This window comes from Scophthalmus maximus, chromosome 7, assembly GCF_022379125.1.
Source record: "Scophthalmus maximus strain ysfricsl-2021 chromosome 7, ASM2237912v1, whole genome shotgun sequence".
Classification (NCBI taxonomy): domain Eukaryota; kingdom Metazoa; phylum Chordata; class Actinopteri; order Pleuronectiformes; family Scophthalmidae; genus Scophthalmus; species Scophthalmus maximus.
In genome coordinates, this window is record NC_061521.1 from 5,358,480 (window position 1) to 5,385,199 (window position 26,720).

Here is a 26,720-nt window from a genome sequence, read left to right on the forward strand (position 1 = left end):
TGTTGCCAGCAGGTGGCACTGTAGCATGTGGTCAATATTGACATGAGGATGTGTTGAGGGCCGCACTAGTATCATGCTTAAGAATTTTTGGACTGATCGGACCAATGCATGTGAAATGAAGAGCCACTCCCTGTTTACTTCCTGGTTGACGGCAAGGGTTCGGCGGAGGTTAAAAGTTTATCAAAAATACGGCCAGGCCCTCTGGTGAAAAGTCAGGATTTTTTTTATGTTGATCCCAGGGATGTGCAGATGACACGCATGAAGTTTGAAGTCGCTGGTGTGACATGTTTCCGAGCAGTTGGGCAAAGTATGATGACGAAAAAGGTACGTAATAGGACGAGAATAGAAATGTCCATTATCTGAGGCCATGAGAAAGTCATTGGTAACCTTCAGTATTGCTGTTTCTGTACAATGATGTTTTCTAAACCCTGACTGAAAGTCTTCAAGCAAACTATCCCTGTGTAAATAGTCACATAACTGGTTAGCAACAGATTTCCCCAGGATTTTAGAGATAAAGGGGAGGTTTGATATGGGTGTATATTTAGCTAAGATATCTGGGTCTGTTGTCGGCTTTTTAAGCAGACTGTCACCTTAAAGGCCTTTGGTAAGTAGCCTGTTAATAAAGATAAATTGATCTGATCTAATATGGAACTGTTGATTAAAGGTAATACATCCTTAAATAGCCTTGATGGAATAGGATCTAAAAGACAGGTTGTTGGGTTGGATGAAGGGACCAGTGAAGTCAGCTCAGCCAGATCTATAGGGGAAAAGCAGTCTAGATGTAAATTAGGCGATACTGTAAATGAGGCTACAGTGAGTCTGTGCTTTTAGTGGGAAGAAGCTGATATTTTTTTTTCTCTGATGGTAATAATCTTATTAGTAAAGAAGCTCATGAAATCATTGCTACTAAGAGTTGGAGGAATAGACTGTTCAGTAGAGCTTTTACTCTCTGTCAGCCTGGCTACAGTGCTGAAGAGGAACCTGGGGTTGTTTTTATTTTCCTCTATTAGTGAAGAAAAATATGTGGTTCTGGCCTTTTCTGAGGGCTTTCTCATATGTAATTAAACTATTTTTCCAGTCTAAGTAAGAATCATCTTGATTATTGGAATGCTACCTCCATTTGTAACCTACGTGACGTGAGTTTTAAAGCACGTGTCTGTGCATAAACCATGGAGCTGTCCTCCTCTGTTTGAATGTCTTCTTTTTAAGAGGGGGCGACAGTGCTCTACTATCAACAAGATAGTCAATTTGTGTGGGAGTAAAGTTTTGGATACTATCAAGCATTGTACTGGCACATGAGAGCGGAATGAATATCGTTTGAATATTTTCTTGAAATTACTTCAGGAATTTTCTGATAGACACGTGCTGTAATTGAAGTTAATAATCGAGAATTCAAATGTGACTAAGAAGTGATATTTCGAGGAAATATTATTAGATTTTCAATTTCTATCCCATATGTCAAAACAAGGTCAAGGGTGTGATTAAAACATTAAGTGGATTTATTCACATGTTGAAATGAAAGCTGAACTAACATTGTCATTTGCAACATCCACATGAATGTTAAAATCACCCACTATAATGACTTTATCAGTGCTGAGTACAAACTCGGATTAAAAATCTGAAAATTCTGATAAAAATTCAGAATAAGGGCCTGGTGGTCGATATACAACGACTATCAGAACTGGTTTTGACATTTCCAGCTTGGGTGTATGAGGGTAAGAGTTAGGCTTTCAAATTAGTTAAAACTATTTTTGGGTCGGGGTTAATTAATAAGTCTGATTGGAAAATTGCTGCTATCCCTCCTCCTCGGCCTGTGGACCGAGGAATATGAGTATTATTCTAAGTGGGAGGTGTTGATCATTTAAACCAGGGGTGGGGAACATCAGGCCTATACGGCCCGCGAGACCGTTTGATCCGCTCGGCGAGGCTATACATTAATATACCCCATAAAAATTAACTTGGTGTCTGGGGACACACTGACTGTGATGAAAAAGGCTAACCTGGAGCGTCATTACACCACAAAAAATTGCCAGACTGGATGAGCAAGGACAAGCACGCCCGGATAAAGTTGCCACTCTTCGGCGGAGTTTGGCTGGCCAACAAGCGGTTTTGTCCGGCCACAAGCTGACCAGGACAACACCACGCATGCTAGGTTCGTTGTGAGGGAGCTCATTGCAAAGAAGTTAAAACCTCATGCCGATGGTGAATTTGTGAGGAGTGCATCGTTGCTGCTTTGGAGCTGCTCGCGCCCAAAAAACAAAAATCTGTTCCAAAGTGTCCGTTTGTCTCGGAGAACTGTCTCAGATCGGATTACTGACATGGCACAAGACATTGAGAAATCATTGAAGGACACCGCAAGAGATTTACAGTTTTTCTCTCTGGCCTGTGATGAGACAATGGGCATAACAAACAGCTCGACTAGCCATTTTTGTACGAGGGATCACCTCTGATTTTGATATCAGAGAGGAAATGCTCTCTTTGCACAACATAAGGTGAGGATTTATTTGAGCAAGTTGTTTGGCCATAAACAAATTTGACCTGCAGTTTCACAAACTGAGGTGCCTGGCGACAGACGGAGCCCCAGCCTTGGTTGGCGCACAAAAATGATTGACCGCATTGGTCAGAAAAGAAATGAGTTGTCTTAATCTGGATCCAAGTGAGTTATTTTTATGCCACTGTATCATACACCAAGAGAGGTTGTGTGCACTTTCATTGAAGCTCAATGCTGTGATTAAATTTTTTGTTTCTGCCATAAACTTCATTAAAGGCAGAAGACTAAATAGCAGCCAGTTTAGGGAACTACTGGATGAGTTGGAGTCGGAGTATGGAGATCTGGTGGCTAAGTTGTGGAAATATGCTTGCACGGTTTTACAACTTGAGGGAAGAAAAAAACAGATATGGAGATGAAGGGGAAAGCAGTCGTGGAACTCAGAGAAAGCAAGTGGCTGTGTAATTTGGCCTTCACGGTGGACATTGTCACGGAATGTCACGGTCCAAGGTCCATCCAGCTTCTCAGCTCTCTTTTTTCAAATGTTAAATCATTTTAAGCTAAGCGAAAGCTGTGGCAAGTGCAACTGGAAAGGGGAATGTAATAGAAAATATTCTATATACTGTGTTACATGTACTTTATACTGTGTGATTCGTAGTTCTATATCACATGACCTGATTGCTTATGTCTCCCTTCACATTCCTCCTTTTGACACATGGTCTAACCCATGTGTCAACTTTGCAAAGTGAGCAAAAAAGTGTTTGGGGAGGAAAGGGTTACCATTCGGCCCCCACCAAATGCCATCACTGAAAGTGCATCCTGATGAGGACCACAGACGTTTCGAGCAGAAGGCAAACAGGTTTCACAGAGCACACAGGGCAGTCTGAACAAGTATTGATCTGAAAGAGTGTTGGTGCTGAGGTCTGTTTTCAGCCTGCCCACAAGCAGTGAAGTGCTGCAAAAAGATATATGTCACAATGGGAAAGATATATGGGACAATGGGAGCAGGGAATGGGAGAGAGGGGAGAACAGGGAATGGGAGTGAGGTCAAGGTAAGAGCAGGGGATGAGGAGTGAAAGCAGGGGTAGGTAGAGGAGGAATGTGAAAGGAGACATAAGCAATCAGGTCACGCGATATAGAACTACGAATCACACAGTATAAAGTATATGTAACACAATATATAGAATATTTTCTATTACAGGAATCACTGCACTTTCCCACTCTGCAAGAAAGAGCTGTGACATCTGAATATGTTGAGGAATGTGCAAAACTCCTTCAGGCCTTTGGGGAGAGGTTGCAGGACTTGAAAGGTAAACAAAAGGAACTGAACATATTTGCAACACCATTCAATGTGGAACCAGCTGATGTGCCAGACAACCTACAGCTCGAAATTATTGAGCTGCAAAGCATTGATGAGCTCAAAGGTAGATACAACAATGTCCCTTTGCTTGAGTTCTACAAACTGTATCTACATGTGGAGGATTTTCCTGTTCTGAGGAGACATGCACTGCCGCCTGACATCAGATGCCTCGCCAAGGAGAAGTAGTGTCAGTCATGGCATTAGGTCAGTCTGATATAATAATAAGTTATTTTTTATTTTATGTATCACCCTTCGTAATATAACATGCTGCTTAAAGTACTTAACATCAGTGAATATAAAATCATCAGGAACAGATTTTTCAAAATTAAGAGAATTAAGACAATAAGAAACAACAAGATAAAATACATAACAAAAAAATGATTTATTCAAAATTTTCAAATCTTCCAATCTCTCTTGCGGGTCGAATTAATATTGTGAGAATGTCTTTCTTACCAAAATATTTATTTCTCTTCCAGTGCATCCCTATCCTAATAAGCAAAGCCTTTTTTAACAAACTAGATGCAGCCATATCTCAATTTATCTGGAATAAAAAAATTCAGAGGATGAAGAAAGCGTTTCTGCAAAGACCTAAAATGGGGTTGCCTTGCTTTCGGCTCTATTACTGGTCTTGTAACATTCGATCTAGGGGGCAGAGTGGTCAAGGATGGGAATTCGAAATAGATCCCCCTCTCTAGCTGCAATACTTTTTTCTGCTTTACCAACTCCAAAGCTGAAATTGAAAAACCTGTGTGTCACATGTGTCACACCTTTCTTATTTACTTTTGCTTTAGATTGTTGAAGTGGTTGGGCAGACACAGTTTCTATGGGGTGTTGTGGGGATGAATGTCATAGGAGTAACTAAACATTAAGCACAGAGCAAGAGAGAGCAGGAGAGGGATAAGCCATAGTTCGCTGCTAAGGTTAACTACCTAAGCTAAGTAGCTGAGCTACAATAAAGAGAGATAAGACCGAGTTGATGTGCCGGACAACCTACAGCTCGAAATTATTGAGCTGCAAAGCATTGATGAGCTCAAAGGTAGATACAACAATGTCCCTTTGCTTGAGTTCTACAAACTGTATCTACGTGTGGAGGATTTTCCTGTTCTGATGAGACATGCACTGAAATTTGCATCACTGTTTGGGACAACCTACGGCTGTGAGCAGTTCTTTTCTAAAACTGAGTCTTACAAAGACTCAGCTCCGCTCAAGACTGACTGACCCAAACCTGGAAAACCAGCTGCGAGTAGCATCGTCATCACTGCCACCTGACATCAGATGCCTCGCCAAGGAGAAGCAGTGTCAGTCATCGCATTAGGTCAGTCTGATATAATAATAAGTTGAATGTCTAGGTAACTCAGTCAGGTTTCTAGAAATGAGAGCTGCACCATCCAAAGTAGGTTGAATGCCGTCTCTCCACCTCAGACTAGGTTTTCTCCAAAAGGTGCGCCAGTTATCTATGAAGATGACACTGTTAACTGGACACCACCTCGACAACCAGCGGTTTAATGAGGATGTGCGGCTATACATGTCATTACTAGTGAGGTTGGGCAGGGGTCCAGAGAAAACTACAGAGTCCAACATAGTTTTTGCATAGGTACACACAAAACAATATTCACTTTAGTGACCTCCGATTGGCACTTAATGATTTTACCATAACTGCGGTTATCCATGGCCAGCAGTTTTAAATAGGATTCAACATCCCCTGCTCTAGCCCCAGGGATACATTTGACTGTGGTAGCTGGTTTCGCTAACCTTACATTCCTGGTAGCTAGTTTCGCTAACCTTACGTTCCTCAGAATAGAGTCGCCATTGATCAGAGTTGATTCCTCAGCGAGAGTGTCGCTCAGCGGGGAGAATATATTAGAAACGTGAAGTGGTTGGTGGTGAACCGTGGGCTTCAGTTTAGGACTATGCTTCTTTTTCCAGACAGTCACCCAGCCGGCCTGTCCTCTCGGCTGCTGGTGAGCTGCAAAGGGAGCTAAAGAAGCTACACTGGAGCGGCTTCCACCGCCTAGTGGAGACTGGCTAACATTACAGCTAATGTCTTTCTCTCCATGGTGCAGAGCCGAGTTTCCAAAAGACTGAGCCTTTCCTCCATCGGGCAAATAAACTACACTTTCTACATGTACCATTATCGCTGAAGGAGGCATAGGAGTAACTAAACATTAAGCACAGAGCAAGAGAGAGCAGGAGAGGGAGAAGCCATAGTTTGCTACTAAGGTTAACTACCTAAGCTAAGTAGGTGAGCTACAATAAAGAGAGATAAGACCGAGTAGCCCGCTGTGAGTTACCGAGCGAGTTGCTAAAAGAGTAACAGAACTGTTAGTGATTCGACTTAACAAGGGTTAGTGGATATTTAGCCCAGTAGTTAGATAAAACAACAGTGTTTAAAGAGAGAAAGATGGGCAGTGGATGAACACAGGTTACACCAGCAACCGGAAATGACACAATACGTTACCGCAGTACTACAGCCAGTACTCATCATCATCATCATTTCAAGCTGCTATGTTAATGTTTTCTTCATTGCTCTTAATGACAAATAAACTGATCTTCAAGTGTGAAATGGGTGGAGTTTCCCTTCGGATATGAGTGTACTGTAGATTGATCTGTCTGCAGCCAGAGGTTATAAGTAGACATTGGAAGGATAATTACTCTATTAAGTTAACAGTTTATAATTCAAACATCATTCATGTCACATCTAGAATTTACTAAGAAGTGCCATTTTGGGCATAGCAGCTGCCACCAATGAAATGGACTATCTCTCTTTTTGTGTACTTGAACTCAAACAAAGCTTTGATGAAACATTATTTTCTGTACACTGAACTGGATTCTCCTGTGATAATATGGCGATTAAAGTAATATTAGATAAAAACACAGTCACTCAAGGTGCAATTATAAAAACTTGGGAACACTTTCTGTCTTTTTATGCCCATATCTATAATGCATTATGACAGCATCCAATAAGCATTGGGCAAGAGCCCAATTAACTCTGATTACAGCTTTAATCAGGGGCCGAACACCAACTAGCAGGAGGCTGGTGAAGGCCCTCTTGTATTTGTAAGGATTATTATTATTCTCTGCAGGTCTCTCATTTTTCACTGCAACAAATCAACAAATATTTGGGAAATTAATTTTTGTATGGGCGTGGCAAAATGTGTCTATAGCGCCCCCTAAATTGATGCCCCGACATTGCGTTTATACCACATGTACAAAATTTGGGTGGTAGATGTATCATGTCAAGACCTACAAAAAAGCCTCTAGCCGCCATTACCTCCAAACAACACGAAATCGGCCATTTTGTTTCAAAGTCAAATTTTTGCCGTTTTGACACTCAAATTTATTGTGTCATCTAAACACCTACGACATGAAAAATTATCAAAATCCAGATTTTTTGTCAGAGGGCGTGACGGTGTGACGACTTTCGATCTTTCGCCATGAAACAGGAAGTTGCTTGTAATCTGAAGTACGTGGTCCGATCTGACCCAAACGTCCCAGGCATGATAATGGTCCTGCCCTCAACACATCTACATGTCAATTTTTAACCACAATTATAGCGCCACCTACTGGCAACAGGAAGTACAAGTTTTGTACTTTAATGTCCACTGCCTTGCAGGTTCAACAGATCCACCTCACATTTGATCTGCTAAGTCGTGAAACGTTGTTGATGTCATATTATGAAACTTTTGACCATGTATTAAACGGTGTTGCCATGGCGACATATGGTTTGCCATCAAATATGAATGTGTGTTTGAGGGACTTGGGATGCTTAGAATCTCATAAAACTTGGCAGACGGGTTAAGAAAGGCGAATCCTGATGTCTGAAATGCCAATGTAGTCAAATTGTGCCAAAATGGCTCGCCAGCGCCCCCTATAAAATTTCACAGTCAAGGCCCCCACCTTTAAATTTGATGTTGACGAACAATATTTGGTAGGCACATGTATCATGTGACGACCTGCAAAAAACCATTTGGGAGCCATTAGCTCCGCCCACCTGAATGTAGCCCATTTAGATTTTTGTGTTCAATTTCGGGACATTTCAAGTTTGATGTTGCTCAATGATAGAGGATCTCCCTATGCCTTTCAGCTTAACCAGATACAGTTTCTATGAAGCCCATATCTATAGTGCATTATTGTAGTGCATTATAATGCATTCATAATATTTCATAACTGTCCTCATTAACACAGGTAATGGATTCTGATGCAGTCACAACACTATAGATGCTACCTATAATGAATTATAAATTCAAGTGTCTTATGGATGTTTTTGACTAGTTATAAACGAGAGGTTGACTGATGGGTTTATAATACATTATGGCTACCTATACACACCTCAAATATCCACTGTAGTAAGGACTCATAGTACGCTATAATACTCTATGCAGTATCATAGGTCCTCATTGTATGCGTTAAGTAAAGTGAAGTACATATTCATGTATCTATAATGATTCATTCTTTATTATAATGTTTCATTGTTGGTGCTAAGTAAAGTGTAATGCTTTTGCATACATTCAAAAAAAGCTAAGCTGCATCATATAACTTTAGGAATGTATGGAAGCCTATAGGGGACTTAATTAATTAAATTAATATGTTATGCCAGAATATTATTATAATTTTCCAAAAATTTGCCTTTTTAATGTCTTTGATAATGCAATTTGTTAGCAATATGAAAATTTAAATGAAAACTCCATTTGATTCAAATCTAAATGTTATATAAACAATGCAGCCTGATTTTCAATTTAAGCAAGCAATATGTAGGTCACAATTAAAATTTAAAAGCATTTCTAACCATTTGAAAATAAAATTGCAAACTCCATTTGACTTTTCATTTTCAAAGACTTAACCTGGCTTCGGTGGACAATATGTAAATGAAATAGGTGTGTCCGCCCCCAGTCATTTGAATTTACAATTTACAATTTACTACGCTCTTAGAACTTGGATTTGAAAATGAAATCTGTCAGTCCTCTCACCAAGGCAGGTCTTCAGTTAGGACGCGACACACCATAGGCTACCTTTTGGGAATCTGTTGCCAGAGGCCGACAAGCTCCATAGCGCTAAGTGGAACCTGTTACCTGACTCACGTCATGCATGATGGCGAAGTCCGTAGCGCTGCTACTCCGAGAGGCTGCAGGGGCTATGGAGCAGCAACATTCAAAATGTAGTCCCCTCGGTTGCGCCAATGCACCGTGCACGGAGCTCCTCGCAGAGCAGAGCAGCTGGTTTTCTTATTTTTAACATCAACTCTTTAGAAACTTAGAGATATTATGCTGATTTGAATCCAGATCTGTTTCAATGCAGTGTGTTTACATGAACAGTGTTTGGCTTCCCTCGGGCAACCAAGGGAACAACGGGGTGAATGTTGCTGCTTTCATGCATTTTCAAGGTTGTTTTTTCAAGATGTTCCAGCACCTTACAGATGTGTTAAATTACATATTTCAACCAATACATACATTTAAAAAAAGAAAAAAGTCATGTTTCATAATAGCAGAAGGATAAAGTGAAGTAAACAAATAAGTTATATTGTTTAAAGTGACAACTGTCTGTAAGTAGACTTTGCTTTTGTATCTAACCTGACTGAATCAATATAAAACAATTACCTCCCCCAAAAAAATCACTCGACAAATATCCACTTTCAACAAATTCTTTACAGAAAATTAGAAAAATAAGAACATTCATCTGTGGGGTAGGAAGTCAATCAGCTCATTGACCGTATTGTGCAAATCAAAACAAAACAACTTGAGTTGACAAACAGACAGCATTGACACCACAAAATAGTGCAAAATGTTGCACCCAGATTAGGTCAAAAGTTTCATTATATGCATACATCTACTTCTACTTTAAGTGTTGGATTAGAGCTAAAAAATATTTAATTGTGCTTGATGTGTTGCTGGTTGTTTGTTATGGATTAGAGAACCATGTGGATGGTAGAGGGGCAACTCCTGTTGCTACTTCAGTGGCTGCTTCCACTGCACTGCCACTCTCTACACTGCTGGTTGTTGACGTGTTTGTAGCTGTGCTGTTGATACGTTGCTTGTGTGCTTGAAACAAACCTTGATTTAGAAGTCTTCTCATCAGATATTGATACATCTTTCCTAAATAACATCAAAAATAGCCCTAAATGATCACCTTTAAAATGTTTAATATCTTCATGGTACAGTAAGACAGGCATGGAGAGTAGCACTGAGTAGGAGACACTTTAAGCCAAACGACTGCAGCTGACACTTTATTCCAGGTCAGAAGAGTTTGACGGTGCACAACTTGCCTGATATTCTTTTAAAGAGAAATTGTGCTTTTTTATTTATTTTCATTACATTATATGTGTCTACTGGAGTAGAGCATTGCATATGTGGGTATACCATACCAGCTACATTATCAACTCTGCATCTCTTCCACATATACATAGCACAAGAACTTCAGGAAGGATGAGGATTCTTCCAGGTATTAGTCAAACCCACTGGTGTTCCCCAAAAAACCAAGTTAAGACTTGAGAAAAACTGCAGATTTTAAAACACATGAAAATATAAAGTTATGATCGATGACAACTTTGCTATTGTGCAGCCTTTATAAGTTGGCTAGTTGGGCTAATGTTTGCTGAAATTTTCAGTTGCAGGAAGTTACTAACATTACCATAATTGTTAAGTTACATTGACTATGTTCACTTGATATTCCATAAATTATGTTGGTCACATAAGTCTGAATTCCTGTGGTCGGTAGGTGGCACTATGACCATGGCTCAATATTGACATGGACTGTTATTTGTTCATTAGAAATTTGGTGAAGATATGACAATGTGATGCATTCTGATGTTTCATGGCGGCAAAATATCACATCATCAAAGTGTATTGCTTTTTTGAGCCAATTTGAGGTGGATAAGGTAAACCTGCAAGGCAGAGGAACGTCCGCTGTCATGGAGCAACATCAATCTTTGCCACAAAGCCACACCCATGGCGTTCCATGGAATACAAATATATTTTAATCAACAAGCTCTTTAGATGACAGCGACCGAATATGGGGTTGCCACTATTAATCCTCTAGGAGGAGATAGTTAAAGTGTAACACTAGACCAAGCATATTTGCAGGCTAAATTCAAAATGGACGACTTCCGGTTGGCCTTTTTTTTAGGTCCTGACATGTTCCACGTGCCCACCAAATTTTGTTAATCTACATCAAATTTAAAGGTGGGGATCTTGACTTTGAAAAGTTTTAGGGGGCGCTATCGAGCCATTTTGACACAATTACAATAAAAAGCCATTTCCGACATAATAATAATAATAATAATAAATTTCATTTATAGAGCACTTTTCATTGCTAAAAGCAAGACATCAGGAATTGCCACTCTTAACATGTCTGCCAAGTCCCTGAAACATATTTGTTTCTAATGGCAAACAATGCGTCGCCATGGCAACAGTGTTTAATACATCAACAAATGTTTCACAGTATTACATCATCAACATCTCACAACTTATAGGGGCAGTAAGCGATTTTGGAGAAAACTTGTCTCTCTTTGTTGTTGTTGTGGTTTAACTGCTCTGGCCGGGCAGTGAACCGGCAATCTCCGGTACGGGAGACCGACGCAAAAACCACAAGGCCAAAACCACAGAGTTTCAGTAACACGTCTCTTAAAGCGTCGAAGAGTGATGTTTACAAACTGCGCTCACAGTGTTGCTTTGTGTGGTTCGGTCCGCACCATTTTTTTTGTTTTCGATTTACAGAGTAAGGGCTGAGCCGAAAACCCAGATTATTTTTCGGCAGACACACAGAACCGACAGCCAGCAACCATGAGGAAATATTTGCTGATTTTCAGAGCACGTGTATTACTTTAGAATTGTTTACTGCCCCTTTAACTGACCAAATTTGAGGTGGATCTGGAGAACCTGCAAGGCAGTTGACATAAAAGAAAAGGAATTGTAACATCCTGTTGCCAGTAGGTGGCTATAACTGTGGCTAAATATTGACATGCCAATGCGTTGACAGCAGGATTGTTATCCTTCCTCTGAAATTTGATGAAGATATGATTACAAATGGTCGAGTTATGTCAACCTGCAAGGCACAGGACATAAAAGTGTCACTTCCTCTTCCAGCAGGTGGTGCTATGACCTTCGGTCACTATTGACATATTGTGTTGAGGGCTGTTATCATGCCTGAGAAGTTTGGCACAGATCGGACCATGTATCTTCGATTCATAGAAGATATATATGCCAGGTAAAACACTCATTGACATAAAAAATCTTAAGCTTTGAGTATTGTTTGATCCCATAGGTCTTGAGATGACACACACCAAACTTGAAGTTGCTGGTGTGAAGTGTGTCAGAAGAATTAGTTAAAGTATGACGTGCGGAAATGTCCAAATTTGCACAGTGAAATAATTTCATGTTGTTGGGAGGTAATGGCAACCTTTTATTTTTGTAGGTCTTGATATGATACACGTCCCTACCAAATTTTGTTTATCTACATCAAATGTTAAGCCAGGGGGAATGGGGTAATGGGCTTTATTGACTTATTTAAACATGCCCATGCCAGAAATCTGTAAAATATCAAATTTATCAAATAATTCACCTTTTCTGATGCGTGTGCAAATTTTCGGGCAGGTCGGAGAGCACATTAAGTGTCTCAATAATAATAATAATAATAATAATAATTCACTCAATTACAATAGGTCCTCGCCCTGACTTTGTCAGTGGAGCTTGGGCCCTAATAATCCTTACGAAAATAATATCTATGTTGAGTAACAACATACATCTTCTTTTCTTAAATCAATACATGGAAGCATTATTTTCATCATGTTTTCTATTTGAGCCAACTGTTTTGTCAGTTGGCGGATAAAGATTGGCTGATATGAGCCTTTCACAGACATATCGGTTTCAATGTTTATGCTTGCCATTCATAGTTATTATGGTTAAAATGTAAAGTATCAAGAAAATATCAAGCCATTACATTTTTTTTTGTCATCAGGGTTTGACAGTCTGATATGTCACTATAAAATGCCCCCCCCCCCATTTTCATCAGTGTTGGCATCACTGAAAATCTTTATTGGTTTGCCTCTATTTTTGACATGGTTCCTCATTCTTCGACTGGTTTTCTTTTAATAGGGTCATCTTGTTGCACCCTCTTCTTCTGCAATGGCTTTAATGGCATATGACTGAAGAATTAGTGCTAACGTCTCTTTATCTTCACAAAACAACTCCTTATATTTGCGTTGGAACAGAGAAGGGAAATGTGCAGTAATCTGATTTTTCTTACTTCTTCAAATTCAGTTGCATTTGAATGGAAACTTAACAACTATCCGTCCTGGATAACCTGTATCATGAAGCTGGTTCTCAACTGGGTTCAATTAACTCTGAATTTTCCTTTCCAAGCTACAAGCTTGTTCATGTGAAAGAGGCAGAATAGAATGTTACGAGGGATATTAATAGAGCTGTGAATGAAATCCTTAAAGAAGACATATTATGCTTTTATAGTTTCTCCCTTTCCTTCAGTTGGTTATCTCGTGGAAATTATCTTGTCTTGTCTAGCCACCAGCACCTGCTCATCTGTGGAATAGTGCAACACCATTGGTAGAATTGTACTTTACATTTCCCGCTGCCTATGAGACAAAGTGAATGAGCATCCGCTAATTGAAAAATCTCTGAGAGGTTTAAAACATTACAGGAAACGTGAACATCTTTATCTCAGTAGTGAACATTTGAAGTAAATCAAAGTGGTCGACGTAATTTATTAGTTATTAATTAAAATATATATTATTAATTATAATATATATATATATATATATACATGTCATTGCTCCAAATCTAAGGCCCTTCTTTTGAATTGCGGCTAAAATTTCAATAATAATGCTTTTTTTTTCTTTTCTTTCTTTCCCCTGCACATACAGGGGTTTGTAGGCTTGGACCGTTCATACAAACAGATTTAGAAAGCTGGAACAGTTGCAGCTGTCAGTTGTTTGTAAATGGACAATATTTATATAGCGCTTTCATGGTCTTATTGACCACTCAAAACGCTTTACAGGACAAGTCACATTCACACCACACTTTTTCTGTTACATTTGTACATTTGCCTCTGAGTTGTCAGAGGCAAATGTACAAATGTCTTGCCCAAAGACACCTGCCTCCTGGGGGAATCTGGGTTCCAACCATCAACCTTCGGGTTAGTGGAAGACCGACACTATACATCCTGAGCTACAGCGCCCCATTTCCATGGAATGCGCCAAAATATCACAACTTGTGAATTTAGAACTTTTAAGTCCTGAGGTGTTGTATTCCATGAGAGGGAGGTGTTCATGTGGACTCTTTCAGTTAAACACGACCCTATTTTAAGGCAGCGTTTATGTGTTACATTATCTGCAGGTGGAAAGTTTTACTTTGTCTTCTTGATATTTTTTACGATCTTCAGTGTTTGGAGTTGAAGTTGTAGTAGTGGAGGTGAAGCACGCGTGCAGTTTTACTTTTAATTAATGTTTCGACAGATCGCTAGTGTTACGTCTTTACTTGCAATATAATCGTGACACTTCTGTCAACGAGCGTTTTCTCTATTGATTTTGGTGAATTACAAATAGACTTTAACTCTGCATCGTCACACAGAGTAGTATGTGTCTGTCAGTGCTCCATGTGTCAGCGCAGCTGGCCATGCCCCCTGCACAGTACACGGACACAGACCTTTCCTCGGGATTGGGAATAGCGATAATTCATCACAGTCGCATGCATTCATTTCTCCAATACCGTTAGCAGCATCGATAACGTCGGAGCTTATTGATACTACGATCTTTCATACCGCCGCAACTGGATGCATATAGGGGAAACACTACTCTTAACAAAAAACTAATTAATCAAAATTTTGCATCCATGAAACATGATACATGACTGTCATTACATGTGTCCCCCTGTGCTTTCTCCCAGCTCCTGAAGGCTCTAACCCCAGAGGAAAACACCCAGTGCCAGCACGGCCTCTACTTCCAGGATGGTCAGCGGCGTGTTGACTATGTCCTCACCTACCCTGTAAAGAAGCCAGGTGGGGGGCGCTCCTGTCGACACTCAGCGCACCTGTTGACGGAGAATGCTGTTGCCCGCAGCCTACGCCGTGGCCCCCAGGGCCGTGACGAACGTCTTCGACATCACCAAGCACAAAGGGGGAAAGGCTCAACATCAGCGGTGGCCGACGTGGAGCTGGGCTGTCCTGGAGAGACCGTCAATGGCCACGAAGATCACAAGGCGTTCAGGAGGGAGGAATTTGAGGGCAAACTGAGAGACATGGGGCTGGAGCTGGAGAAAGACGAAGACGTGAGTTTACATCTTTATCCATTTAGTCTTTCTAGAAACACTTCACCTGAAATCTATTTCTCATTGTGTCTGTTATTCGAATACTGTTTCCATTCTGTTGAAAAGCTAACACTGCATTATTATATTGTTATTACAGTTACTTATGTTATGATAGATTGATGATATAAAGTAGAATCTAATAAGAAGTAAGCTAAGCGAAATGGATAATGAGGGAGGGACATTGTGAACATGGAGAAACTATTGCTGTGTCACGGGTCACAGTGTTTGCAGTCCTTCTTACACTGCGCTGCACAGTACACATTTCCTGTTATATATGACACCCCCCCAACACTAAAAGTAAAAAAAAACTATAAAATTGTAGCATATAGATACAAATAAAATACAGAATCAAATGACTACCTATACAAATTTAATTATAACATATTGCTGACAGGGCTGCACGGTGGTGTAGTGGTTAGCACCTTCGCCTCACAGCAAGAAGGTTCTGGGTTCGAATCCCGGTTCAACCAGGGCCTTTCTGTGTGGAGTTTGCATGTTCTCCCCGTGTATGCGTGGGTTCTCTCCGGGTTCTCCGGCTTCCTCCCACAGTCCAAAGACATGCAGAATGGGGTTAGGTTCATTGGAGACTCTAAAATTGACCGTAGGTGTGAATGTGAGAGTGAATGGTTGTCCGTCTCTGTGTGTGGCCCTGTGATAGGCTGGCGACCTGTCCAGGGTGTACCCCGCCTCTCGCCCAGTGTTAGCTGGGATTGGCTCCAGCGACCCCCTGCGACCCTTAAATGGATAAAGCGGTAGACGATGAATGAATGAATGATATTGACAAAACACAAATAAAACTAAATTGCAAAAATCCTATATCACATGAATTGAACAGCACACATCATCTAAATGAACAGTCATCTAAATCCTGACCTTTCTTGAAAGGTCAGGTACAACCCCCCCAAGGGAGAGACTGCTATTAAAACCATCACTGACGTTAGCCGAAGCTATTACAATAGCTACTCAGGTTGAATCAGCTAGTGAGCATGCTAAGCCTGTACATGTTGTGCAGACACGTCAAGACAGCAAGATCAGTTCATAAACATGCCCCAGCCTCTGCTACGTGTACCTGCTTCCGCTGTAATTCAGAAAAAGACCTTTCCAATTCTTGTGAATGTCCAGTAGTGTAAGCAACATGCAAAAATTGCAGTAAAAAAAATTAATTTTCGACGAGTGAGTCAGTCTCTGCAAACTCATTCAGTGTGAGAGGTTGAAATGCCTGAATACACACTCCTGGTAGTTGATGGCACAAAAATTCCAGACAAACTACACTGCACAGTGGACATTCAAGCAGCAAAGACAGTTAAGTCTGTGACATCTTCTATGTCATGGACTCAGGGACTGCACTTATGGCAAGGGATTTAAAAGATGCTCTTCATCTGCGAATCGAGGGCAACACTGTGTACCCGCCATCTGCATCACCTTCTTCCCTGTCCTCTGAAGCATCAGTGAGGTATGTTACCACACAGCCAGCTTCACCTGTAACTGTTAGATGTGCTATAGGTTTCATGCATCAGGTGAAAGTTTCCCTGACAGCTGTTCCTGCGCATCAAAAGTTAGTGGTCACACAGAAGAAATTGTGAGGAATTCAAATGTGTATAGACCTTAGAGAGCCCAACAAACCAATCATAGTTGACTGCCACCCTCTTCCTCACATGGAGAAATTGCTCTCCTCACTGTCAAGGGCTACTGTATTCTCGACTGTTGATCCAGAGAGTGATTATTATCAAGTGCTGCTGCATCCTGACAGTCGGGATTTAGCAGCTTTCATATTACATGAAGGGCTGTTTCGGTTTTGTAGAGTCCCCTACGGCCTTGCTTCAGCCCAGGCAGCATTCCAAAAGATGATGGCGACAGTGTTGAGGGGTGTGCCAAATGTGCAAAACTACCTGGACAAGCCAGCTTAAAGTTCCTGGGCTGTATGGTGACAGCAAATGGCATCAGACCTGATAGAACACTTACAAGACATTACACAGGCCTCTGCTCCCAAATATGCTGCCAGCCGTCGCTCTTTCCTAGGCATGCTGTCATGTGGGATGTACTGGGACAAAAATTAGGGACTTTGAGATGGAGTGGCCTTTATGAGAGCGTGTGAAGGGCGCGCGTATAATCTTTTTTGGAAGTAATTTTAATAGTAATAATAATATTACAACCCAATGACCGAAACAACCCAATGCTAAGGTATATAGGCCTATAACTCAGTATACCACAGTCTGAGCCAATCAGAGGCAGAAAAGGGGAGATACAGAGCACATACAGAGACGCAGACATACGATAGCAGAGAGTGGTCTAAAGTTCCTTTGTACTTCACCAAAATCAATGGAGACAATGCTCATTGCCACAAATGTAAAAAAAAAAATTGTTAGTAAAGGCAGTAACACGACCATTTCGTCGAAACATTTAGTAAAAGTGAAAGTACACTCTACTTCTGCTGGTCCAAGTCACAGACGGATCCAAAGCCCCTTCACAGCTGCAGCTAGTGGGCGGATGACTGAGGAGAGGGTGCTAAGGGGGGAGTTTAAATCAAGATTCAGTGATATGAATGAGTACAAAGATATTTTCAATAGTGGTGTAACAATACATGCATTTATATTGAACCCTTTGATATGGGGCTTTCGGTTCAGCACACGCTACAAACCCAACGATTCATTGTTGTCCTAAATACAAAAATATAATGTTCTCAGAGCCATTGCGCTCAACAAGGCAGCCCACACTACATAAGGCAGCTGCAGCGTGCTGTCTGCTCCTCCCCTCCCCAAAGCAAAACATTGCTCTCCAGTAAGGCATGCCGGGAGGCACGCTGCGCTAAGCCAGCTCGTTGCAACATGGTAAGTAATGCAATTAAAACAACTTCTTTGTCACATCTGTTACACAAGAGGTTACATTGGTGGGACTACTTCAGACATGTTAACTCATTTACGCCGACATCACCGTGTCAATAGGTGGAATTAGACGAAAACAAGGAGCAATACACACGTTACAAACTATAGTAATAAGTAACTGTTATTTGGCTGTGAACGTCTGTCCCTAGTGAGAGGGTATTTTCCACTGAAGGTGACATTGTCACATCAAGTAGATCTGTGTAGCTACAGAAAATGTGGACATTCTCATCTTTCTTTTGAAAAGACTTGAAATTTAGTCAAAAAAAGTGAGTTCCATTTATAAAAAGATGTTTCTTTTGTACTTTTCTTTTGTTTGTATTTGTTCATAACTACTACAATACTACACATTATTTTTTAGAAGGAGCTGCTTTTATTTTGTATGCTGCTAAGAAGACAACCCAGATGGGTCACGTATACTGTAGCTCCATCATTGTATGAAGTAAAAAAACTTAATTAGTTTTAATAAATTAAAAAAAATTTAAATCAAGGAAATTTCTTTTCTGCTGTATCGAAAACATACCGAGCCGTGACGCCACTGTGCCGTATCGAACCGAACCTTGAATTTTGTGAACCGTTACACCCCAATTTTCTACTTAAATGCATGCTTTCCGCTCATCCCAAATATTAGGGTGATAACAAATTAGGCAGGAGTGGATTTTGTTTTTGTGGAGGCTCGCCTGTTGACTTTTTTCTGCTAGGGCGTCTCACTTGGAAAAATGAGGATCACTGCACTAACTAAAACCAACAGATATAAACACTCCTTTATACCCTCAGCCATCTCAATGCTAAACTCCAATAAGAAACAAAGGTAATACCAGCCTCACCTCCTAACGTTACTGGTAAATATGGCTTGGCTGGTTTATTCTATTAATTGTATTTAATGATACTTTTTAGCAGTTTAACACAGACTATATACTCTAATTAATTGTGTTGTGTGTCTTGTGTTTTTTGGATTACTGCTGCACTAACAATTGCCTCTTGTGAATAAAGTTCTACTTGACTTGACTTTACAGTGTCACAAGATAATTTCAACTGAACAAGCAGATATATTACCCTATATTGCCCTCTTACAATTATTAATATATTCTATTAGACTGGCATTAATTCAAGAGCTGCAACACCTGAGAAAAACAAGGAAATTGTCTTCTTTATTATACCTGCTGTAACAGTTTTAGGTTGTGGAAGATACATAAGTCTGTTAAGTATAACATGTTTTATAAGTTTTATATTTTACAAGAGTGACATAGACTGAGGTCATTTTCACAAGTAAACAGAACTGCCAGACACGTTTGGGCATGACTCTGGCTTTGTTTATATTTATCTATTAGAAGTGTGGAGGCATCCACTTCTCAATGTCTTCAACAATTTAGGGGGCAGACAGATTCTGTAAAACTATTTGCAGGGTTGCAGCTTAGATATATCTGAGTATCAGCCACGTAAAATTGTAAACTGATATTCTGCCTATGTATAAGATGTCCTGATGCCAGCGTATAAATAGAAAATAAGACTGTCTACAGCAGTGACTTGAAATGGCTGACCTGAGGATGCCACTATCTAAAAGATGGATAGATTAATTCCTATTTTCCTTGCCACAAGGGGGACAAACAAACTCCCATTGCAAACACGTGTGAAGCCTCATGCAAGAACCGTTCTTATGAAGAGACTTGTTCAGACGTGTTAAGGCAGAAATCAGACAGCTGATGTCTGCCTTTACACAGCTGGTGGTGAGCTGCTCTTCACGCCCGAAAAGAAAGGTTCAATAATTATAAAATGCTGCATATTGTATAATATTGCAATTAACGATCCAGCACAAGCTAAAACATGTGCAACATCATCGATTATGGCACATATTTTTATAAACCCCAGTTTGACCTCCCTGCATTCATCAATCAATCGTGTTTTTTTATTTTCAATAAGCCATTTTCATATCAATGCATTTCCTCTTTATTTCTGTGACAGTGTGACTCATAGGTGAATCAGTATTAACAGCTCTGCTTTAGTCACTAAAATATAAACTTTCATTTATGGATCTCTGACAACAGAACTTCAAACTCGTATCTCATGAACTTCTTTTCACTCTTTAATGAAGTTTTCATGAATTAAATCTTCCTGGGATTGGGCAGGAAGCAAAACATTATAGGGTATGGTATTTTTGGGGTGTTGATTGTGCTAATTTGCTATGTTTGTGGCCTGTTCGTACGAACAGATGTACAAGATAGTTAGGATAAGAATACGAACATGGTCTTGCATGAGGCCCATGACATTTTGGTGACCACTGGCAGAACAAATTAGTGCTGTAGAGAGGCTTAATACATTTTTACGAGGAAGAATTCAGTATCAGCAGGTGGAAACATGACTCAGTCTACACTGTCACATTCATTAATTCTGAGTGTAAGCAGTAAAATGTTAATTCTGGATGTTAAATAATAAACTAACTGCTTTTTGGGTTATCCCTTTCTTTTACTGTGCACATGTATCTTTTTTTGCATTTACAATTTCTGCTAAGTTACAAGGCCACAGCAAAAACTGTTTATCTCTCCCACAGAAAACTCTAATCCTGAAGAGACTGTTACACCTTGTTTGCATGTTACATTTAACATACAACATGTGACAGTTAACATGTTAAATTTAACAAGTAACATTTAACATGTAAGGTACTCACAAATCCATGTTCAATTCCACACACAAATATGAAGCAATTTGTGCAAGTTCTGTTCAACAGTTTTTACAAATACACACATAACAAAATTAATAAATATTAATATTTTTTGTACAGATTTTTAAATTCACAGATGTAATAATGTTCACTTTACAAATTTGGGTTTGTGTTGGATATTAGGACTATTTCTGAACACAGGGCACACTTTTTTAAATTGTAAATTGAGTCTTTGACATTTTCATTTTTAAACTTTCTGTCTTGTATTGCTGATGATTAAACATACAGTATGTCGTATACAACTGAGCTTCATCTGTATGTTATATATGTTTTACAGGCCAAGATCCCAGGGGTAGGCTTTGTGAAGATTCATGCTCCCTGGAACATTCTCTGTCGAGAGGCTGAGCTCATGAAGCTGAAAATGCCCACCAAGAAGGTTGTACCCCCGACCTCTCTCCATCTTCTCTGTCTGTCCGTCTGTCAACTTACACAACTTTTTTACTGCCTGCATGTATGTGCACTGCACCAAAACAGTATCATTAACCATTCATATTCAGTGTTCAGGGGGTGTCACTTGTGTTTTCGCAGGTCATCCTTCAGAACTTAACATTGACTTACATTTATTACATACAGACTTCCCCTTACCTTGACCAGTGACAACAAACGGACACATGCACACACACACACACACACACACACACACGCACACGCCTTCAGTGTACCTAAATAGTTTTGCTGTAGATTGTTGACTTGCTGTTTCTCGTGCTATACTTGTATCATTGTTTACCTCTGAGCAAGGATCCTTTTGGCCTGAAATTGATTCCAGGTTAAACTATAAGGCTTAAGGCCTCTTGTGGTTTTACCCTGTTTCCAAATTCTGCGTTTTTTGAGGTGATTTCTTCATTTTCGTCGTGCACAAACAATGTGTCCACTTTGATGGAGCACGTTTTATTTTTGAGTGCATAGTCATGGGAAGAGAGTCTTCCTCATGTTGCTGCATCTGCATGATCTCCACCTGCAAGGCTATTACAATTTACACTTGTATTACCTAGATTAATAAATTAATTGGATGCTGAATTACTTCATGACAAAGAGGCAGGAAAGCATTGTGACTTTATTACATTTGCATTGTTTCACCACTAATCAGAGTATCATGAAAGGAGGTAGCCTTTCTTTTGTATTTTTTCCTCCTCCAAGGAGCTTCCATTTTCACCCGTTTGTTTGACGGTTGGTTGGTTTGATTGTTTGTTTGTCAGCAGGATTACAAAATAAACTACTGAATGGATTTTCATGAACCTTGGTGGAAGGATGCGACATTGGCCAAGAAAGAAACCCATTAAACAAAATGCCTATCACTTTCTTAAACATTGCAAAATAGCATATTATTGGACATTTTCACATTTCCCAGAAAAAATAACTCAAACTCATTGCATAAGTAACCACATACACAGGTTTGATGTAATCTTGATCTTGATTGAAGTGTCTGTTTTGTGGGGATTTCTAGGTGTATGAAGTCAAGCAGTCGAGCGGGGTCATGGAAAAGATCAGCTCTCTGGTCAGTAAAGCTCTGGAGCCTCTCCACCCTCATGTTGAGGAACGTCAGCCCAAGAACATCAAACATCTGTCACATACTTTCTCCAGGGAAAAACAACACCTGTAAGTGCACTTTAACCTGTCACAATTTTATGGAAAAAAGTGGACACTTGTAATGTGATTGTCAATAAATAAAGTATACAAATTGTGATTCTAAAGACAGTGTTTCATAAGGGAGATTTACGCTGAGCAGGCTTTACTTGATTGAGAACAAATTAAAATAACATAAAAGCTGAACCAGGATTCAGTTTCTTAGAACAGATCAGCATCAATTGGGGATGGGCGATATGGCCAAATATTTTACGAAGATAAAAAGTTTCATATCAGTTGATATTGATAATTATCACAACAAATATTACATTATTATTTCTTTCAAGTTTAAGGGCAGTCAATGATAAACACTTACTAAACAGCTTAAACATTTTACAAATCTGAGGTAGAACATTAAAACCAATTAAATATTATACCGTGTCACAGTGCCTGCGCAATACATAACCAATATATATATAGATATATATATCTATATATATATTACATAATACAAAATTCATATGTAATGAATTTCTATTTTTTTTTATAACCCAGCCCTAACATCAATCTCATCAGATTCAGGTTCAAGAACTGGTAAAACGAGAGAGCATGTGTAGCACCTCACAGTTACTGTACAGTACAGTATGTAATGTAATGGGATCCAAGTGAACACTAGCATCCTACCGATCCTGCCTCCATCTACAGTGGCTTCAGAATGAATTCAGACCAATTCACCTTTGCACAGTTTTGTAGATTTAATAGTAAATGGATAAAATGGGATAAAGAGCGGGTCTTCCACTATCCAGAAGGTTCGATCCCCTGCTCCCCCAGTCAGTAAGCAGAAGTGTCCTCCAAATTGCACCAGACAGTCAGTGTGTGAATGTGTGATAGTAAAAGTTCTGCATCTAGAAGTTCTGTATGAGTGTGTGGGAATGGGTGAATGTGACTTGAGTGGCTGATCAGACTAGAAAAGCGCTATATAAATACAGTCCATTTACCTTGCCAATGTTGCCCATAAGTCTAAACTCATTAACCCATAATGACAAAGTGAAAAAACAAACACTTTATGAAATTGTGCAAATTTAGATAAGTATTCATGCCTGGACTGGTCAGAATAGATGGGAGGATGAATGCAGCTTCTGAAGAAAACCGGCTCCAGAGTCTATGTGACATGGGACTGGAGTGGTTATTGGCCATTTCTCCAATTGTACCCGAGTGATCCAGACTTAAAATCCATAGAACATTAGTACATCTGTGGAGAACTGGGGTTAATTGTTCACAGACACTTCAAATCTGGTCTGATGGAGCTTGAGAGGATCTGTCAGGAAGAATTAGATAAACTGCCCAACTGGGAAAAACAGGCAAAAGAAGACTTAAAGCTGTGCTTGTCAAAGGGGCTTCTACAAAATTTTGAATGAAGGGTCCAAATCATTCTGTAAATGAGAGTTTTCTTAGAACAGATCAGCATCAGCTCTCTCTGTTTAAGAGAGTTTAGATAATGTGGAAAAAAATCACAACATGTGTGTTGTGCATTGACATTGGCAATAGTACCATTTGTCTAAGCAATATAGTTGATCAGTTATGGCTATCAAAATAATAAAATATTAACATAAAAAGTATTAATACTAAATAATAACTTTAATTAATATCAAAGTTCCTCGGGGCACCACCCTTCAAAGGAAGGGAAATGATAGCCAATCAATTGATTCAGTCTCATTTACAATATGCTAACTATCATTTTGGAATTCTGATTGATAATTAAATTAATAATTACCACCAGAATCACCACCTTGGTAGTTAGCAGAGGTTAAAGGATTTGGAGTTCTACTGGTCAGAGATTGGCAATACTCACGCGTATGGAATATTTAATAGACCAGACTACATATTTAATAACATTAAATCTCTATTTAAAAGATCAGTTGAAAAAACAACACCTAATCTCACAAACAAAATGTGTGTGTGTGTGTTTGTGTGTGTGTGGCATCTTCCACGTGGCATCTTCCACATGCTGTGCTTCTTTGATAAGGCCATTTGTTGCTGGACAAAGAGGGTCAGGTTAAAAGAGGGTTAAGTCAAAAGTCCCATTAACCTAAAGTGAACACATTGACTCAAATCAATACAGTACACTTACAAGGTTAAACATTCCTATGCTTAGCCGTGCTGCATTATGCTATGCTGTATGCCCAAGTTACGTGACCAAGTCCATGGAAAAGAAGAAGAAGAAAGGTCCTTTTGGGATGCAGTTTGTGTGTCCAGAAAGATGCAGCTATAATGCTGTGTGGTTTTGGTGTCCTTTTGTGTCCTCCACAGAGTTAGAGCTCAACACGAACTCTGCTTGGTGGTTCCTGAACTTGATCAGTTGACCAGACGTTGTGTCTGCCACTGATGTAAAACCAGACTTTCCAGCTTTGGTTGGTCCTTTGGCAGGCTCTGGCGTCGCTGCCTGTGGAAGTAGCAGCAGTCTGCTTAGGCAGGCCTGCATGGAGTTCAGGATCTTCATAGAGCGGAGGCCTTTGCTCCCCTGAGGGAGGTAGGAGAAGGACATGTTGTCTCCTTGGAGTTAGAGGCAGGAAGAGAGTTTACCCCTCAAGGAGGCATGAGGATAGAGAGTGAAAGACAGACGCGCAGGGGTTTTATGGGCCTGATGACCCTCTGGGGTCTGGGGCACACAGTGACCAAAGGTAGCTGGAGCATGGAGGAGAGTTCACACCAAAGGTGTGATAAGTGAAGCATTCTGGGAATCAGAGTTTTCCAGTCTGTTCCTTTGACTTTGGAACAAAGGACCAAATGGTCAAGTCCTCCATTTTGTGAGGCACTATATTTGTTTTATAAGATTAAGATTATCTATTTCATATCCATTCTAAAACTCACTGTGCAATAAGTGAAGGGGGGTGAATACTTTCTAAAGCCACTGCATGTCAAGTAAATGGGTGTGAGAGTGAGAAGCTCAGAAGACAGGGCCCTACAACCAATAAAGCCATGAGATTCATGAGTGACTGCATGAGTTCCCATGAAAGAACCCTGTCCTTGTTTGTTGCAATCAATCCTTGCAGATTATGATGAGTGATGCAGAGGTCTTTACAGTTGTGAAATCAATATGTGGGTTGTTGTTTGAGCTCTGACTACATCTAACAATGTGTATCAGCCTCTGCAGGACCAACAATTTCCACATCAGCTATTTTCAACGCCACCAGTCAGCCATGTGACAAAAAACAGAACATCAATATCAGTATCATATGTTGCCACTTCCCCCTTTTTGCAAGTGTCATCATGTCATGTGACGTTTTAGACGAGTGAGGGTAATATGAGATTCCTCTGTGATGCGAGAATTGAAGATAAACATACTAAATGTTTAACATGAAACTTGACATTAAATGACTTTAAAGTATCAAATATAACCTTGAATAGAGTTGTCCCCCTCTCTCTCTATGTGTGTGTGTGTGTGTGTCTGTGAGTGTGTGAGCTAGTGAGTGTTATAACTGCTTCTGTATTCTGAAAATGCCATTTACGTTCTGTATGTTTGTCAGTGTGTGTGAGTGTGTGTTGTAACCGTTTTTCTGTATTCTGAAAATTATCTTCATGTTGTGTGAGTGTGTGAGAGCGTGTGTTATAACTGCTTTTGTATTCTGAATATGCTGTTAACGTTATGATTAGACAATCAGAGAGAAATTTGTCAGTGTTCACAACCGTTTTTGTTTTGAAATTAGACTTTGTTGATCAATTAGAGTTTTTTAACGAACAAAATTCTCCTGGTTTTTCCAAAAATCTTTCCCGTATAATGATTGTAACAAATATTGGATTATGGGAGGTCTTTTATTTTTTGTGTTGATAAGACATGGTGATGTTTCTAGTATTTATGGTCCAGGTGTTGAAAAACAAACAAACATACAGTATAATTCAATTCAATTCAATTTTATTTGTATAGCGCCATATCACAACATACATTGTCTCAAGGCACTTTACATAGTGAGGTCAATATTACAGTATTACAGGGAAAACCCTGTAACAAATCCCACAATGAGCAAAGCACTTGGCGACGGTGGAGAGAAAAAACTCCCTTTTAACAGGAAGAAATCTCTGACAGAACCAGACTCAGTTGTGGGCGGTCATCTGTCTCGACCGGTTGGGGTGAGGAGAGAAATGAGGAAGAGAGGAGAGGTGGGCGGAAAGAGGGTGGGAGGAGAGACAGTAGGAGAGAAGAGAGAGAGAGGACAGTTGTACAACCGCCGCTGTAATCTCTACCAGACTGATACTTATAATTAAAAAATACAATTATGTTGTTGTTATTATTAGTGATGATATTAATATTAAGATTAATAATAACAATAATAATGACGGGTTTGGGTCCTGCAGCTCTGGGGTCAGAGATACACTAGGAGAGATAGAAAACACAAACAGGGTT

General features: G+C 39.9%; 1 protein-coding gene across 4 annotated transcripts in view; it reads left to right on the forward strand.

The window, feature by feature from the left end:
• LOC118315314 (anoctamin-1-like) overlaps positions 1–26,720 on the forward strand; it is a 77,264-nt gene that overhangs the window by 4,220 nt on the left and 46,324 nt on the right. For all 4 annotated transcript variants that reach the window (XM_047333236.1, XM_047333237.1, XM_035642522.1 and 1 more), the window contains exons 2-4: positions 14,738–15,118; positions 21,033–21,131; positions 22,200–22,351. In XM_047333236.1, the coding sequence (XP_047189192.1) occupies positions 14,738–15,118; positions 21,033–21,131; positions 22,200–22,351 (632 nt within the window). The remainder of the gene's footprint in view (positions 1–14,737; positions 15,119–21,032; positions 21,132–22,199; positions 22,352–26,720) is intronic.